General features: G+C 52.6%; 1 protein-coding gene across 2 annotated transcripts; it reads left to right on the top strand.

Annotated features, from left to right (window-relative positions):
• The first annotated feature begins 278 nt into the window (after nucleotides 1-278).
• RPAP1 (RNA polymerase II associated protein 1) lies at nucleotides 279-16,329 on the top strand. Of its 2 annotated transcripts, none has more exons than XM_058541282.1 (25): nucleotides 279-313; nucleotides 1,101-1,356; nucleotides 1,663-1,811; nucleotides 2,081-2,170; nucleotides 2,623-2,743; nucleotides 3,355-3,576; nucleotides 4,483-4,662; nucleotides 5,698-5,813; nucleotides 6,100-6,198; nucleotides 7,096-7,197; nucleotides 7,426-7,593; nucleotides 7,849-8,031; nucleotides 8,157-8,291; nucleotides 8,390-8,560; nucleotides 9,107-9,264; nucleotides 9,718-9,876; nucleotides 10,028-10,229; nucleotides 10,676-10,785; nucleotides 11,067-11,262; nucleotides 11,471-11,623; nucleotides 11,864-12,006; nucleotides 12,878-13,634; nucleotides 15,330-15,506; nucleotides 15,644-15,703; nucleotides 15,810-16,329. In XM_058541282.1, the coding sequence occupies exons 2-25, from the start codon at nucleotides 1,176-1,178 to the stop codon at nucleotides 15,957-15,959; spliced, it is 4,182 nt and encodes a 1,393-aa protein (XP_058397265.1). In that variant the 5' UTR covers nucleotides 279-313; nucleotides 1,101-1,175; the 3' UTR covers nucleotides 15,960-16,329. The 2 variants fall into 2 exon arrangements, with proteins under 2 accessions (XP_058397265.1, XP_058397266.1); XM_058541283.1 differs by lacking the exon at nucleotides 279-313 and adding an exon at nucleotides 323-642.
• The last annotated feature ends 6 nt before the right edge of the window (nucleotides 16,330-16,335 follow it).

Below are 16,335 nucleotides of genomic sequence, written 5' to 3'. Positions count from 1 at the left end.
ATCTGAGGACGTCTGAGGAACCCTCCGCCTCTGTCACGGGGGTTGTATGTGTAGAAGGGCCTGTGCCTGCTGTACATCCGAACGATGAGTGTTCTGAGTGTCGGCATAAAGCTTACGTGGTGGGGTAGGAGATCGCAAGCCGAGTATCTTCGCGCTCACAGGTCCTGAATGCCAAGCCGGCAAACCTCAGAGTGGGCGGGGCCAGGTCCGGGAGAGGCGGGGCCAGGCTGCGGGGCGGAAGCTCATGTCCGGCGGCGGCGGAAGCGCGGCCTTTGTGGGGCAAGATGGCGGCGCCCGGGAGGTCTTAGAGCAAGTAGGTGACTGGGCTGGAGGAACGGACTTCAGGGGACCCCGGCGGAGGGCTCTGTGCAGGGTGTTAAGTTCCTTTGTCGGAGCCTGCCCGAGTGTGTTTGGTCTGCACAGGAGCGGCCGCGGCGTCTTCGGTGCGGAGATCCCGGGCACGGCCTTCCATCCGCGGGTAGCAAAGGCTGAGTCTCGGTGATTTCTCTCTGCTGACGCGGTGGTCTAGGGGCGCCCGCGACCGCAGAGCCCTAGTGGCAGTTGTGGGGCCCGACTGTATACAAGTTTTGTAATTCTTTGGGGAAATTTTTCCCGAAGTATTTTATTCTTTTTGATGCTATTGTAAATGGAATGTTTTCTTAATTTCATTTTCTCATTGTTTTTTGCTAGTATATAGCAATACAAATGACTTTTATATATTGATCTTTTACAGGCCAAAGTTTTTAATAATTTGAATATCTCTAGGTTAGGCATGTTCTCTCCAGTTTTATACAGAATCATCACTCCTTGGTATGACACATTTATCTGCCTGGCTCCTGATGGCATTTTCCTTATTTCCCCTACAGTTGTTCCTGAGAGTTTTTATCATCCACAGATTGTAAACAATCTAAGTTGGCAGTAAATATTGTTGCTAGGCTGATGACATCAGGGAGGGCTAAATAAAGAGGAAATGACAATAAGATATGAATGAGGAAGAATGAGTTGACATGAACAGAAGGAAAAAGAGAGTCTTCTCTGATGCACAATAAAGAGAATCAGGGTTCCATTGCAGAGGGCCCATCATTTTTATTGCTTTTAAGGGTGAATGAGAGGGAATCCCCACACTGAAGCAGTACTGGAAAGAGTTACACTGGGGAGGCAGCTGGAGTGTCAAGATGCTGTCAAGACCAAAGCCAGGGGAGTCCGAGGTGGACCTGCTGCGCTTCCAGAGTCAGTTTCTTGCAGCTGGTGCAGCCCCTGCGGTACAATTGGTGAAGAAAGGAAGTAGGAGAAATGGCGACAGTAAACCGGACCAGCCTCCAATGCAGGATCACCGGGATGTGGTGATGCTGGACAGTGAGTGGCTGTGGCTGTGAGGCTGAGAAAGAGAGAGGGTGCAGCCTTAGGGTTCCCTTCCTCTTCATATGTGGCTGGATTCTGCCCCATCATTATTTCAGACACTGCATAGCTTCTGTTGCTGCAGCCTCATTTTTACATTTGAAGAAACTGAGGCTCAAAGAGGTTAAATATCTTACCCAAGGTGACACAGCTTGAGCCAAGGCCCCATAGAAGCTGCCTTTCTTTCTTTGGCTTCCCCTTAGACCTCAGTCTCTTCCTGGGAAGGTATGAGTATCCTCACATTTGGGTTTTTGTCTTTCTCAGATCTCCCAGATTTACCCCCAGCCTTGGTTCCTGCTCCCCCGAAGAGAGCCAGGCCCAGCCCCAGCTGTCCCCTGCCTGAACATGAGGACCCTGAAGAGAGGCTGAACAGGCATGATCAGCACATCACTGCTGTCTTGACTAAGATTATTGTGCGTCTCACCCTGGCTAAGTGGGACGAGGTGTCTTCAGGCAGCAAGGATATTGGGTGGGGGTAGGGAGCCTTATGAATAGAGGATGATTCGGAAAGGTGAGACTTTATCAGGTTGGGGGCTGGTTTAGAGTCACTGTGCCCTAAGAAGCAAGGTGGGTTCATGACTCCCTAGATAAGGTTCTAGTCATACAGAACTGGGGCTGGTGGGATAGGGTCCAGCCTGGGAAAATCTCTATGTCTTCATTACGTTGTGCTTTCTTGCTGCAGGAACGAGATACGAGTTCAGTGGCTGTGAATCTGCCTATGCCCAGTGGTGTTGCTTTCCCTCCTGTATTCCATCGCTTACAGGGGAGACAGGTAGGCAGGGGTAACCTTAGATGGTGCTTAGGGGACAGTCAGGTGAGCCTCATAGTGCATCTTCCCCCGGCTGATAATCTTAATAATGATAAGCAATTCTGTTGTTAAAGCAGCGCCATACTAAGCACTTTATAGACATTACTTCATTTAATCCTCGTAACAACCATGTAAGGTAGGTATCATTATTCCCATTTTTCAGATGAGGTAAGTGAGACCCCTGCAACGATAAATAACTTGTCCAACACCACACATGTAACGGATAGAAGAGCTAGAAGTCCAACCCAAGACCTATGCTCCTATAGAGCCCTGCTTTTTCTGAGACTAGGGTTGCAACCCTGGAAGATTGAGCAAGTCTCTTGTATCTTTTTGTTCCAGGGACTTTGGTATAAAGAGGTTGAGAAGAAAATGGGGTAATGAGCGTCAGTCACCTGGGTTTTCTTTTTGTCCCATAGGGGAAGGCAGCAACATCTGGTAAGAGAAGCATCTTTGCCCAAGAAATTGCAGCAAGGAGAGTGTCTGAAGCCGGAGTCCCACCAGTTAGAGAAGTTGTGTCTACCCTGGACCCACCAGAGGGTGAGCTGGGACTGAGGAGGCTTGGGCTCGCCCTTTTTGTAAGACACAATCTTAGTCATCTTTGGCTATATGTCTTCCCTGCCTCAAATATGAAGTGCATTTGAGCCATCTAAAGAGAAAGCTGCCTCTATCCCCACTTAGAGTATTGAGTGTGGGTAGCTTGGGTCCACATCTGGGTCTTAGGTGCAGGGAGAGGTCAGGCCATTACTCACCCCTAGGAGAAAGGAAAAGGATAGAAGTGTCTGCCAGAGACTGTAAAATAAAGATGTAGGCCAAGGGTCCTTTAATGATACAAATTACTAGCAGAAGAGCTGGGAACAGGCCCATACAGGCCGGTGGCTTTCTAGACATCCAAGAGAAGAGTCAGAAAGTAGGATGTTTCTGAGGGAAACCTTCTCATATAAGTCCAAGGGGAAGAATGAGTGGAGAGATCACCACCCTGACCCAACCCCAGGGTGTCTGGAGTTCTATGCCAGACCCAAAGGCGTCTTCACTCCATGCCTGGGAAAGCTCTGGGCCTTCATCTGTCTCTAGGACTAATGGGATTAGAGAAGAGGGCCAGAAGGCCCAGTTAGGGTGAGATGATGAAACTCATCATACACTTCTTCCAGGTGCTGTGACCTGTGAGGCACTCACACCTAGGGAGCAGGGCAGCCAGCTTCCCTGTGGCAGCTACAGCTTCCAGGGACCCCATCTGGTCACAGGGAAGGGGCTCAGGGGCCAGGAGGCTGAGCAGGAAGCCCAGATCATCCATGAAGAAAATGTAGCGAGACTGCAAGCCATGGCTCCTGAGGAGATCCTGCAGGAACAGCAGCGGTTGCTGGCTCAGCTTGGTAAGGGCACCTGGCTTTCCTGCCCAGACTGGGCTAGAAAGGGACTGCCATTTATGGAGGAAGGCTTACTGTGAGTGCCAGGCACTGTGCTGAGTACTTTAATGCATTATTTCATGCTGTCTTCAAACCGTTCCTGTGAGATAGGTGGTACTAACCTCATTCACTTGTGAAAAAAAAAAACTGAGGCTCACTACTTAAGAAATCCTCCCCAAGGTCACAGAGCTGGTAAGGAACACAGATGAGGTGTAAACCCAGGTGTATCTGGTGTCACAGGCCCGGCTCTTAACCCCTGTACTGTGTGTACCATACTACGCTAGTGTGATATACACTTATTATTATAGCTTACTCTGTAAGCTATAATAATACACTGTATTATAGCACAGCCACAGAGTGCTCTGTTATATGACGCTATACTATACTACACCTCCCTCCTCGTGTCTGTTCACCCAAACAGTAGCACCAAGTCAGTCTTGTTCCAAACTGTATATCTAGCACCTATATAGAACATAGCATATATTAGGTTTTTAGTGAATATTTGTGCATAAATAAATTAGCTGAAAGTGAGAGAAATTATTCCCCTAAATGCCTACTCTTTGGCCCTAGTCAGCATTCATTCATTTATTCCCCAGGCACTTATTTGGGCCTCTGACCTGGAGCCAAACACAGGGATGGGCAGAGGGACCTGGGTGGGTCAGGGGACTGTGAAGGGTGGAGTGAAAGGTGGGCAGGCAGGTCTCTGACAGATATGGGTCACTGGGGCCCCAAGAGAGCCCAGGGGGCCCAGGTCAGGGCTGGGAAGTGGCTTGTCCTGGCACTCATAGGCAGGCAGCATTCAGCACGTCTCAGGTCTGTAGGAGACTGGGGTGGATCTGCCCCCACCTACTCTCCCCTCCATCTCTCCTCCAGATCCCAGCCTGGTTGCCTTCTTGAGATCTTGCAGCCACACCCACGTGCAAGGAGAGAAGGCCGCAGAGGAACAGAGGCCAGGAGGCCCCTCTGTTGAGGTCACTGGAGAGGAGCCCATCCTGCCAGCTCGTCATGCCAGTGAGCCCAGGCGGGAAGATGAGCAGGAGCCAGGAGCCCCAGGTTTGGAGGAGGATGAACATCTTTTTGGGAATAAAAGTAGAGGAAAGTATCCCTTCTCCTAGGCCCGGCAGAAGGGAAAAAGAGAGAATCTTCTCTCTCCTTGGACATCTAACATTCATCCTCATTATTGGCTTGAAATCAGTCTTCACTTGCTAATGCATATATTCTTCCTGCACATGCTTCCTGTTTTCTAGTCCTGTGACTGTTCCTTCTCTCCCTTCCCTGGTAAGAGGCAGCAGAGTGTGGTAGCTGAATGGCCCCCTCTGCCAGCAAACCGTCTGCCCCCTGCCTTTGCAGTAGCTGCCCCGGCTCTGGCTCCATCCGTCCCACAGTTCTTTTTGCCTCTGTTCTCAGTGTTGTGAGGAAGGTGGCAGGGCCAGGGTGATGGGAGAGGAAGAATCTGACGCAGGTCTTATGGATATGCCAGACCTGAAGCAGAGAGGCCAGTGGGAGCACTCATTTCCCAGGAACTGGATTATTTTATTAGTGATTAACAAAAGAAGAAATTGGATTATGAGAGCCAGGAACCTCCTGCCCCTGGATGAGCTCTGGGCCTACTGAGCAGGTTGGGTGGGGGTTGGGGTGAGGAAGGAGGAGGATGCTGTGGGTGTGTATCTGTTATCTTGCTGTGCTGAAGCGGTGTAGCTGCCCCTTCCTTATTGTCCCTACTCTTGCTCCTTTAGAAGGTTGGTACTAGAGAGTTGAGAACTATGTTTTCCCTGGTGTATGTGGTCCTCCCTTCCTCCTCTCTTCTCTTCCTTAACCTCCACCTCTTCCTCTTTGCCCTCCCAACAAATCATTGGGGTCAGCAGGGGGCTAGAGCCCAGGAATGGGTATGTTCTGTCATATCTGAGACATTCGCCCTATTCCCAGGAGTTCTAGCCCCTGGGCCATGCCATTAGCCCTAGCTGAGGGCAGAGGCTGCCAGACCCTTGGGCAGAGGTGGATGTGGCAGCTGCTGGGTGATGGCTGGGACCCCAGTGGATCAGTGAGCTGAGACCCTTAGGGAATACTGCTCTGCTTCTATCCCCCCAGCTCTGGCACTGCCCATGACCCCCCACAAAGAATGGCTGCACATGGACACTGTTGAGCTGGAGAAGCTCCATTGGACCCAAGACCTGCCCCCACTCCGGCGGCAGCAGACGCAGGAGGTGAGGAGGGCCAGCTGGCCTACAAGGGGTGGGCGGGGTGGAAGTGGGGCTGCAGCTCTTGTACCAGCTCTTGTATCAGGCCCTTCTCTTCCCCCAAGCTTGAGAAACATCTGTCCTTTACACTCAGCCTCCTCTCCCTGCCTTGCCCCCAAGGCCAGAGGAGCCCCATTTCCATTCGGGGGTAGAGTCAGGAGCTATGTCCTGAGAGGCCTGGGATTAAAGGTGAGGAGTGGTATGGGGAAGTTGCTGCTGCCCCAGCCCGTGATCCTTTTTCTCTCCCCGTTAGAGGATGCAGGCCCGATTCAGTCTTCAGGGAGAGCTACTGGCCCCCGACGTGGACCTTCCCACCCATCTGGGCCTGCACCACCATGGAGAGGAGGCGGAGGTGAGGCGTGGAGCCCAGGGAGGACTGGGCAGCTCTCCCTGCTTTTCAGCCATGTGGAAAAGGACCTCTGATCAGTTGCCTTGGACTCCTATGTGCTCTGTTCCAGTCATGGCCTTGCTGTCCATTCAGGTTCTTAGGCTCGAAATCTTTTTCCTCGTTCCCTCACATTCCAGTCAGTTGCCAGAACCTGCCAATTCTGTGTCTGTTACCTCCCCATGATGTTTCCTAGATAAGAGCCTTGCTCCCTCTTGTCTGCTCAGTCTTCCACTCTCTCTGCCATGCTATTCTGTCCCTCATGGGGCTGCCATACTGATTCCCTCTCGTCGATCTCAGGCCATGCCTTACCTTGGAAAGTTTCCTGGCTTCCCTCTGCTCACAGAATACAATCTTGGCTCCTTAGCCTGGCAAGACAGTCCTTCCACAGTCTGTCCCTGCTGACCCTACAGCTCTGCCTCCCTCACTCCTGCTGGACCTTCTCCTGCCTTCTTCCCACATACACCCTGTGCTCAAGGACCTCCAGGGCTCAGTTCCTGAAGCGCGTTCTGGGGAATGCCTTTACTGTTTGTTCCGTGCCAGGCTGTTGAAGCTCTATCCACCCACTGAGACCAGATCACTTTTCCAGGTCTCCGTTCTCTCTCTCTCCTGGTCTCTGGTGCAAGTTAAACACTGATTACTACCTTATTCCTGACCTGCCTTATGCTGCGGTTACTGGTATGCAAGTCCTATCTTCTGTACCAGTTTGAGGATCCATGGAGAGCAGAAGCAAGAGTAGCACTTACTTCTCTTTGTCTTCCCCTTGACACCTAACTCAGTGCCTGGCATATAGGGTTGCTGCGTGTTTGTTGGAGGGGGCTGCCCTGTGTCTTGGCTCCTTCTGACTTCTTGTCCCTGCCCCAGAGAGCAGGGTACTCCCTTCAGGAGCTGTTCCATCTGACGCGCAGCCGGGTGTCCCAGCAGAGAGCACTAGCACTGCATGTGTTGGCCCAGGTCATCGGCAGAGTGAGTGGACTGCTGGCCTGGTCCTGTCCCCCCACCCTTCACCCCCCAACCTTACACTTTCCCACCTCCTGCCCTTTTCACTCTGGCTCACTAGCCCATACACTGGTGGTCTGTGGGTCAGACTGGGAACGGGACAAACCCAGGGTCAGAGGTCGGCAAGTGAAGGGTTAGGACAAAGACTCTATAACTTCAGCATCTTCAACAAGATTTTATCCTCCTGCCCCTAAGGCCCAGGCTGGTGAGTTTGGGGACCAGCTAGTGGGCAGTGTCTTGCACCTCCTTTTGGATGCTGGTTTCCTCTTCCTGCTGCGCTTCTCCCTGGATGACAGAGTGGATGGGGTCATCGCAGCTGCTGTCCAGGCTCTTCGGGCTCTGCTGGTGGCTCCTGGAGATGAGGTACAGCAGGGATAGGAACGGGGTTTCGAGGCATCAGGGTCCCTACTCCTCCTGCCAGGCCTGCCCTCATTGCTAAGGCTTTGCCGGGCAGAGCAGAGATTGGGATGGCAGCATCAGCCTCTTCTCCTGAAGGCCCCAAAGCCCAGGAGCCTTGCCTCTGTCCTTGGTGGGTAGCTTCTGCCCTCTCCTCCTGGACCCATTTCTTGGCCTGACCTCTTCTTCTTTTTCCCACCCTCACTCTTTTTCCTCTGGCAGGAGCTCCTCGACAGCACCTTCTCCTGGTACCATGGAGCTTTGGTGTTCCCTCTGATGCCCAGCCAGGAGGACAAGGAGGACGAGGATGAGGACGAAGAGCCCCCAACAGAAAAAGCAAAAATGAAGAGTCCTCAGGAAGGAAACTGGCCTCCATCTGACCTGGCCCGACATGATGTCATCAAGGTAAATGTGCTGGGGCAGCTGCACGTGTCCCATGACCTTGAGGGCAAGCACGTGTCGGGCAGGAGGGTCATCAAGGCCTGGGGCCCAGCTGCATTTGGCAATGAGTTTACCCCTCTGATCCTCAGGGGCTTCTGGCCACTAATCTGCTGCCTCGGCTGCGCTACGTGCTAGAGGTGACCTGCCCCGGACCTTCTGTGGTCCTTGACATCCTGGCTGTGCTCATCCGCCTGGCCCGGCATTCCCTGGAGTCAGCCACAAGGGTGAGAAAGAGAAGGAGGCAGGGAATGGGCAGAGAGCATAGCTGGGCCTGGTCTTGACCCACAGCCTCCCTACTTCCCCTTTCCTCCTATTCCCACAGGTCCTAGAGTGCCCTCGGCTGATAGAGACCGTGGTTCAAGAGTTCCTGCCCACCAGCTGGTCCCCCATGGGGGTGGGGCCTACCCCCAGTCTACACAAAGTGCCCTGTGCTACTGCCATGAAACTGCTTCGTGTCCTGGCCTCGGCTGGTAGGAATATTGCTGCCCGGCTGGTGAGCAGGACACAGGGCAGGGATGGGAGACTCGAGACAGGGCTGGGTTGGGGGCTAAGCATGGCCCCTGGACTCTAGGTGGCCTGCTCATGCCATCTTCCTCTTCATATCTGTTCCAATTGCTTAGAAATGCAACAGAAATCACCAGGCAGGAACCTAGTCACCTGGAGCCTAGTGTATCCTGTAGCCCTACTCTGCTGTCATATGAAGGGAGGGCTCTCTGTTCCCTGGACCCAGACCAGAAGAGCTACATACACATAGGCACCCATCACCTGTAGCCAAGTAGCCCTAGAAAAGGTGCCCAGCAAGTGCTTGCTAAAAGGAGGGAAGGAGAAAGGGAGGGAGGGAAGGAAGGAGGAGGGACGGGGGGAGGGATGAGGTAGTTTCACCCTTGCCCAGAGCTATGACCCTGTGGCACTAAGAGGGACCTGGAACAGGGCTGGGACATTGGCTGAGTTGAGCCAATCTCTGTAGTGAGAGAACCTCAAGCTTGAAACTTGGGACCCCCAGCTAACTCTGATCCCCAGACTCTCTGCCCACCCCCAGTTGAGCAGCTTTGATCTCCGGAGCCGCCTGCGCCGCTTTATAGCTGAGCCTCCGCAGGAACTGGCCTTGCCCCTGGAGGAAGCCGAGACTCTGAGCACCGAGTCCTTCCGTCTGTGGGCTGTGGCCGCCTCCTATGGCCAGGGTGGTGACCTTTACCGGTGAGGAGAGCTGGGGGTAGGTTCCCTTGTAGACCCCCGTGGTTCTGCATTCTTGCCTAACCTGGTGACTCAGCCTTGCTCAGGTTTCAGTCTTGGAAGGAGGCTGAGAATGAAGAAGAGGGGATTCTGGGAGGAATGAAGAAGGCTTAGGGATCAGGACTAGCTGGGGAAAGTGGAACAAAACAGGGTTAACCACATTCTGTGCACAACAGCATTTGTGTCTTGGCGAAATCAGATTTACATTCCCTCTTGGGGGGAAGCTTTGCAATGCTACCTCCTTCCCTTCAGCCCCCAGCCTTCCTTCCCTCTTGAAGCCTTCCAAGAGTACCCAGCCCTGGGCCTCTTCCTCCTGCTCCTCCTTAACCGGCTGCAGATCCCTGGGCGGGGCCTTGCCTTGTGTCTGACATGTCCATCTCCCTTCATACACTGAAGGCAGTAATTGTTCTCCCCCAGGGAGCTATACCCAGTGCTGATGCAGGCCCTGCAGGCTGTACCCAAGGAGCTCAGCCCCCACTCCCCTCAGCCCCTATCCATGCAGCGGATAGCCTCGTTGCTCTCTCTCCTCACTCAGCTGACCCTGGCAGCCAGCAGTACTGCCCCTGAACGCAGCAGGTAGGTTACAGCCCTGAGCTGCCAGCAGGGATGTCCTACCAGGAGCTCTGGGACAGGTGGGAGTGCTCCTCCACAGGGAGAGGGTTGCTAGAGCTTAAAGGGGGGTTAAGGTGCCAGATCCTCACTGCAGCCCCTTTTGGCACTCCTGTAGTGACTCTGCTGAGGCCAGTCTGTCGGCCACCTCTTCCTTGATCACTTGGACACAGGTGTCTGGGCTCCAGCCTCTCGTGGAGCCATGTCTAAGACAGACCTTGAAGTTGCTGCCCAGACCTGAGATGTGGAGTGCCCTGGGCCCGGTGCCCACTGCCTGCCTGCTCTTCCTGGACGCCTACTACCAGGCCTGGAGCCAGCAGGTGAGTGTTGCCTGTCTGCCTTCCACCATGCCCTGGGTGTCCTGCCTCCATCTTACCCCTCCACCCTCTTTCTCCCTCTGTCTCCACCTCTCCACTCCTGCCTCCCCATTCCCACCTTTTCCTACTCTCCACCTTTTTCCTCCCACCTTTCCTCCTCTTTCCACCTCCATATCCAGTGGAGCTTCCAAGGAGCCATGTTGGTGGGGACCAGAGACCCCAAACAGCAGATCAGTCTCCCTGGAGCCTTTATGCTCTCTTAGGAGCCCTAGAGAGTGGGTGCCGGAGCAGCCTCGGGGTCTTCTCTCCCTCCAGAAGGGTCAGAAGGCAGAAGCCTCCAAACACTGGCTCTTTGGGGCTCTTGGAATCATGGGCTTAGCCTGGGTTCACAGGGTCTAGGAGAATAGGTGTCCTTGGCCATCAGCTCAGTGAGCCCCTTGATCCTCCAGCCAAGCTTGTGCCCAGGGGACTGGCTTCAGGACATGGAGGGCCTGTCAGAGGAGCTGCTGCTGCCCTTGCTGAACCAGCCCACTCTGGGCAGCCTGTGCGATTCCCTTGGGTATGTACTGTGTGTGTGGTTTTGTGGAGGGGAGTGAGGAGGCGGTTTCTCTCCTTGTGGAATTCCTGGGTTTAGCTTCCTAATTCATCCCAAGTGGAACCCCTCAGCCTGAGGGAAACCTGAATCCCTAGCAGGCAGCAGTTACGGTGAGCTCTGAGGAATGTGGGCACTCGTTTGCAGAGCCAAGCCCCTGCTGGCCTTGGTCGCAGACCAAGCAGCTCTTTTCCAGCCTGGCGCACATCAGGCCAGAGCCCCCATCAACTTCTCTGTTTTGCCCTCAGGCGCTGCTCCCCTCTCTGCAACCCGCTGTCCTGTGCTCCAGCCCCTGAAACTCTCTCCAGCCTCGTGTCACTGGGCTGTACAGGAGGCCGCCCCCCTCTCAGTCTAGCTGGCTCAGCCTCCCCCTTCCCGTTTCTCACTGCCCTCCTCTCTCTTTTCAACACCCTGGCCCAGATCCACAAGGGGCTATGTGGCCAGGTGAGCTGTGGGCGCCTGGTTAGGGGCCAGACAGGGGACCAAGATAGCAGGAGTCAGAAAGAAAGGGGGAGGGTGCCCCTTGGGAAGGGAGGCCTTTTCTGCCCGTAGCAATTTCTCTGAGTTTGGCTAGGGAGGAGGGAGCTATCTGGGGAGCCCCAGAAGGAATCAAAGTCACCTTCTAGATCTGAACAAGCTTGCTTTTCCTCAGCTGGCCGCCATATTGGCTGCCCCAGGACTCCAGAACTACTTCCTCCAATGTGTGGCTCCTGTGGCTGCTCCACACCTCACACCCTTCTCTGCGTGGGCCCTGCGCCATGAGTACCACCTGCAGTACCTGGCACTCACTCTGGCTCAGAGAACGGTGGGTACCCCTGTCTGTCTGTGTCGGTTCCTCCCCACCCCGCCCTGCATTAGCTGCATCCTGCTTCTCTGGAACCTGTGCCGCTTCTGGCAGACCGCCAGCTCCTGCTTTCCTCCAGACACGCCAAGGCTCTGTGCCCTTCAGCATATATCCCTTTGCTTATCTCCTCTTCTTCACTGCTTTTTGCTTTGTCCCGTCTCACCCTCTCTCCCTGCTGCCTCCTGGTTGTTCTGTCCACAGGCAACACTCCAGCCAGAGCCGGCCACAAATGCTGTCCTCCATCATGGCGTGGCCTTGGCCCTGCTGAGCCGGCTGCTGCCCGGAAGCGAGCACCTCGCCCATGAGCTACTGCTGAGCTGTATATTCCGGCCAGAGTTCCTCCCGTAAGTCCAGGGTTGGTGGCATCAACTCAGCCCTTTGAGAGGCTGCTGTGATTGTTGACAGAGCAGCCTTGAATTTGCAACTAGGAGACCTGGGTTTCATTCTCTTTCTTCCATGGATTACACTTAACCTGTCTGACCTTGCATTTCCTCATCAGTGAAGCGAGGATGAGGATAACCACACTAGAGAATATCATGAGACTTCAGTGTGACTATATGGCTAAAAGTGGTATATAAACTAGCTACACACATGTAATAGCTAACAGTTACTCAGTGCTTACTCTTTGTCTGGTAGTCTCTTAAGTATTTGTCTATATTTTAAGTATTTTACCTGTACCATGAAATAGGTATTATTGGGGCCAGCCCTGTGGCGCAAGCAGTTAAGTGCACGGGCTCTGCTGCGGCAGCCCGAGGTTCGCCAGTTCGGATCCCGGGCGCGCACCGACGCACTGCTTGGCAAGGCAAGCCATGCTGTGGCGGCGTCCCATATAAAGTAGAGGAAGATGGGCACGGATGTTAGCCCAGGACCAGTCTTCCTCGTCAGAAAAAAGAGGAGGATTGGCAGATGTTAGCATAGGGCTGATCTCACAAAAAAAAATTACAAAAAAAAAAAAAAGAAATAGGTATTATCATTATCATCTCCATTTTACTGTGAAGAAACTGAGGCACAGAGAAGTTCTATAAATTCGCACCCAGGCAGCTGGCTCTAGTGTCCATCCTCTTAAGTGCTACACACACTGCATGGCAGGTTATTAGGGGAACAGGGAGGAGTAGGATTGGACCTAGGAGCCGCTGGGAAGCCCTGGAGAGCTGGCATGGCCTTCTGGGTGCTGTGGTTCCAGCCCTCATTTTTGGCTTTTGGATTCTTTTACAGGGAAAGAGCTTCAGGGGGTCCTGAGGCAGCTGACTTCTCTGACCGGCTGTCCTTAGGGAGTGGCAGGGACCCTGGGTGTGGACGAGGGCCTCAACTAGCTCAGGCCTGCCAGGACCTCCCCAGCATTCGCAGCTGCTACCTGACCCACTGCTCACTGGCCCGAGCCAGTCTGCTAGCCTCCCAGGCCGTGCATCGAGGGGAGCTACAGCGAATCCCAGCCCTGCTGCTCCCTGTGCCTAAGGCGCCACTGCTGCCCACTGACTGGCCTTTCCTGCCATTGATTCACCTCTACCACCGGGCCTCAGACACTCCCTCGGGGCTCCCTCCTGCTGACACTGTGGGCACAGCCATGCGGGCCCTGCAGTGGGTGCTAGTCCTAGAGAGCTGGCGCCCCCAGGCCCTCTGGGCTGTACCTCCTGCTGCCCGCCTGGCACGGCTCATGTGTGTGTTCCTGGTGGACAGTGAACTGTTCCGGGAGACCCCAATACAACATCTGGTGGCAGCCCTCCTGGCCCAGCTCTGCCAGCCCGAAGTCTTGCCAAACCTCAACTTGGATTGCCCACTTCCTGGTCTGACGTCTTTCCCTGACCTCTATGCCAACTTCCTGGAGCACTTTGAGTCTGTCTCTTTTGGAGACCACCTCTTCGGGGCTCTGGTACTCCTTCCCCTGCAGCGTCGGTTCAGCGTCACCTTGCGTCTCACCCTCTTTGGGGAGCACGTGGGAGCCTTGCGAGCTCTGGGCCTGCCTCTGACCCAGGTACTTTCTCAGCCCAGCAGAGCCTACCATGGGCACCCACACTGGACCTTGGGGGCAGTCCCAAGCTGTGGGGAGCTTTGGTGGACCTCAGTTCCTTATCTTACCTCTGAGGGGCTTTGAGGAGATTAAGAGAATCCATGAAAAGTTTTTTTTTTTTCTTGTGCTGAGGAAGATTAGCCCAGAGCTAACATCTGTGCCAGTCTTCCTCTACTTTGTATGTGGGTTGCTGCCACAGCATGGGGAGAGATGGGGGAGGGACGTGGTGTAGGTCCGCGCCCGGGATCCAAACCCCCAAACCTGGGCTGCCAAAGTGGCGTGCATGGAACTTAACCACTAGGTCGCGGGGCTGGCCCCCATGAAAAGGGTTTAACATGGTATCTGGCATATAGTGGATGTTTGTTATTATTAACAAACATGGCTCTTGCTCCTGAGCTGCTATAATCTAGATAAGAAGAGATGTACTAAAAAACCAACATAGTTCTAAATCATTCAAATTCTAGGTGTTAGTCAGGATTCAGAGAAGGAAAAGATCAAAGTGGGCCTCCCATAAGGAGAAGGCTTTGTAGAAGTGGGGATTGATCTGGGTTTTGCAGGTTGCGTAGAATTTGGATTGTTGAGGAGGAAGGGCAGGATGTACCTAGTGGAACAGCATAAGCAAAAGCTCAGAGGCAGAAAGGAGTATGACAGGGTGGGAGGAGGGAGGAGTCTAGAACAGATTTCAGTTTGGGAACTTGTTGGAAACAAGACTAATAAAGCCTTAGAGGGCCTCAAATATCAGGCTAAGGAGTTAAACTTATAAGCTGTAAAGAGTTACTATTTTTTTGTAAGATTTATTTTTTTTATTTTCATTATAACTTATTCTGGTAAACTTAAAATATAAATATTTTAATATATAAATACACGATATTTGTATATAAAATATAAGTGTATATTTTATATAAAAAACTAAAAATATAAAATATTTTTAAGAATTAAAAAGAACATTCCAGTTATCCGTAATGCCACTGCCCAGTGGTAACCATTTTGATTTTGATTTGTCTTTTTCTAGTCTTTTTTATGTGCATATATATTTTTATAAAATTGGGATCACTGCATAATGTTTTCTTCATTTAACATTACATAATAAGCATTCCCTACATCATTAATATTCTAATAAATCAACATTTTTTATTATTACATAATAATCCATTGTGTAGGTATCCCCCAATTTATTTTATCAGAACCGCTTGGTGGGCATGGAAGTTGTTTCTGATTTTTTGCTATTTTAAGTAGCACTGTAATAAACACCATTGGACATTAACTTTATCTCTATTTCTCTCATAATCATTTTTGCATGGAATTAATAATAATTTTTAGAAAGAGAATTAGTGGTCCAAAGAACATGAACTTTTGAAAGATTTGACAATATAATTGAGCAGTTGAAGATGACATTTTGAAAGTTTTAATTTTACATGGATTAAACAAGTAGTGGTAGGCAGTAAAAATTCACAGCTTCTTCTCAGTTTCCCAGCTTCCCCTGCTTTCCAGCTCTTTAGTCTTTCACCTTGATCCTTGTGGCAGAGAGGGACACGTGTCTGTCTAGGACCTGATCTCTGCCCTCGTGACTTGGTTCATGTGACCATAAGCCACCCACCCTGCATTTGGGTGATACGCATTCCCACCTTCACCCAACATGTCTCATTTCCCCTGTCACAGTTGCCTGTGTCCCTGGAGTGCTACACAGGGCCTCCTGAAGACAACTTGGCCCTCCTTCAGCTCTACTTCCGGGCCCTGGTTACTGGTGCACTCCGTCCACGCTGGTGCCCCGTGCTCTATGTTGTGGCTGTGGCCCATGTCAACAGCTTCATCTTCTCCCAGGACCCAAAGAGCTCAGTAAGTTACATCCCCATCTCCATAAGGAGGAAGGGAGCCTGCGATGAGCTGCTTCTGGGGAGGAGGTGAGGGCCAGGCAAGCCAGTGATGGGTACCAGCCCTTGGCCCAGTGCCACCTGTCCCTGTTCTGCCTCTAGGACGAGGTAAAGGCTGCCCGCAGGAGCATGCTGCAGAAAACTTGGCTGCTGGCAGATGAGGTAGGTGGGGCACATCCTAGATGGGGGGAGAATAGAGGGTCTTCAGGGACAGAGATCTCAACAGGATCTCACTACCCAATTCATGAAGTTTCCTCCCTTTTTGTAGGGTCTCCGGCGGCACCTCCTCCACTATAAGCTTCCTAATTCTGCCCTCCTAGAGGGCTTTGAGCTCTATCCCCAGTTGCCGGCTCTGCGTCAGCAGTACCTCCAGAGACTGACCTCAGGGATGCTCCAAAATGGGGGATCAGAGATCTAGTATAGCTACTACAGATGAAGAGATGGATGCATTCTCCTGGGGTTCACCAGCAGATACCTGGCCAGACAGAAGGGCTTTGTGTCCTACGGGTGGGCAGGAGACAAAGGAGCAGAAGGCTTGCCTTCCTGGAAGCAGGCTGTATGAACTTTTCTGGAGCAGGGTAAGCCCTACCCTTAAATCCTGATATCTGGAGCTCAGGATCTGGGGCTTCTGAGGGTCTGTGCTGGGAGTGAAGGGTGACTTAGCTACTTAACTCCCTCTTGGGGACAAGGCAAATTTAGTATCCCCGCCCTCCTCCCCAGCCCCAGGCCATGGTATATGAATGCTATAGCTGTGCATTGAAATAAAAAAATTTTTTATCTCTTGGGAATCTGAT

Source organism: Diceros bicornis, chromosome 5, assembly GCF_020826845.1.
Source record: "Diceros bicornis minor isolate mBicDic1 chromosome 5, mDicBic1.mat.cur, whole genome shotgun sequence".
NCBI classification, from domain to species: Eukaryota; Metazoa; Chordata; class Mammalia; order Perissodactyla; family Rhinocerotidae; genus Diceros; species Diceros bicornis.
The sequence above is the reverse complement of the archived record's forward strand: the minus strand, read 5'-3'. Positions and strand labels throughout refer to the sequence as shown.

Coding starts and splice junctions, on each gene's coding strand:
- RPAP1 (XM_058541282.1), top strand. CDS start 1,176: ATGCTGTCAAGACCAAAGCCAGGGGAGTCCGAGGTGGACCTGCTGCGC. Junction 1,357..1,662: donor GGATGTGGTGATGCTGGACA/GTGAGTGGCTGT, acceptor TGTCTTTCTCAG/ATCTCCCAGATTTACCCCCA. Junction 8,561..9,106: donor GGAATATTGCTGCCCGGCTG/GTGAGCAGGACA, acceptor GCCCACCCCCAG/TTGAGCAGCTTTGATCTCCG.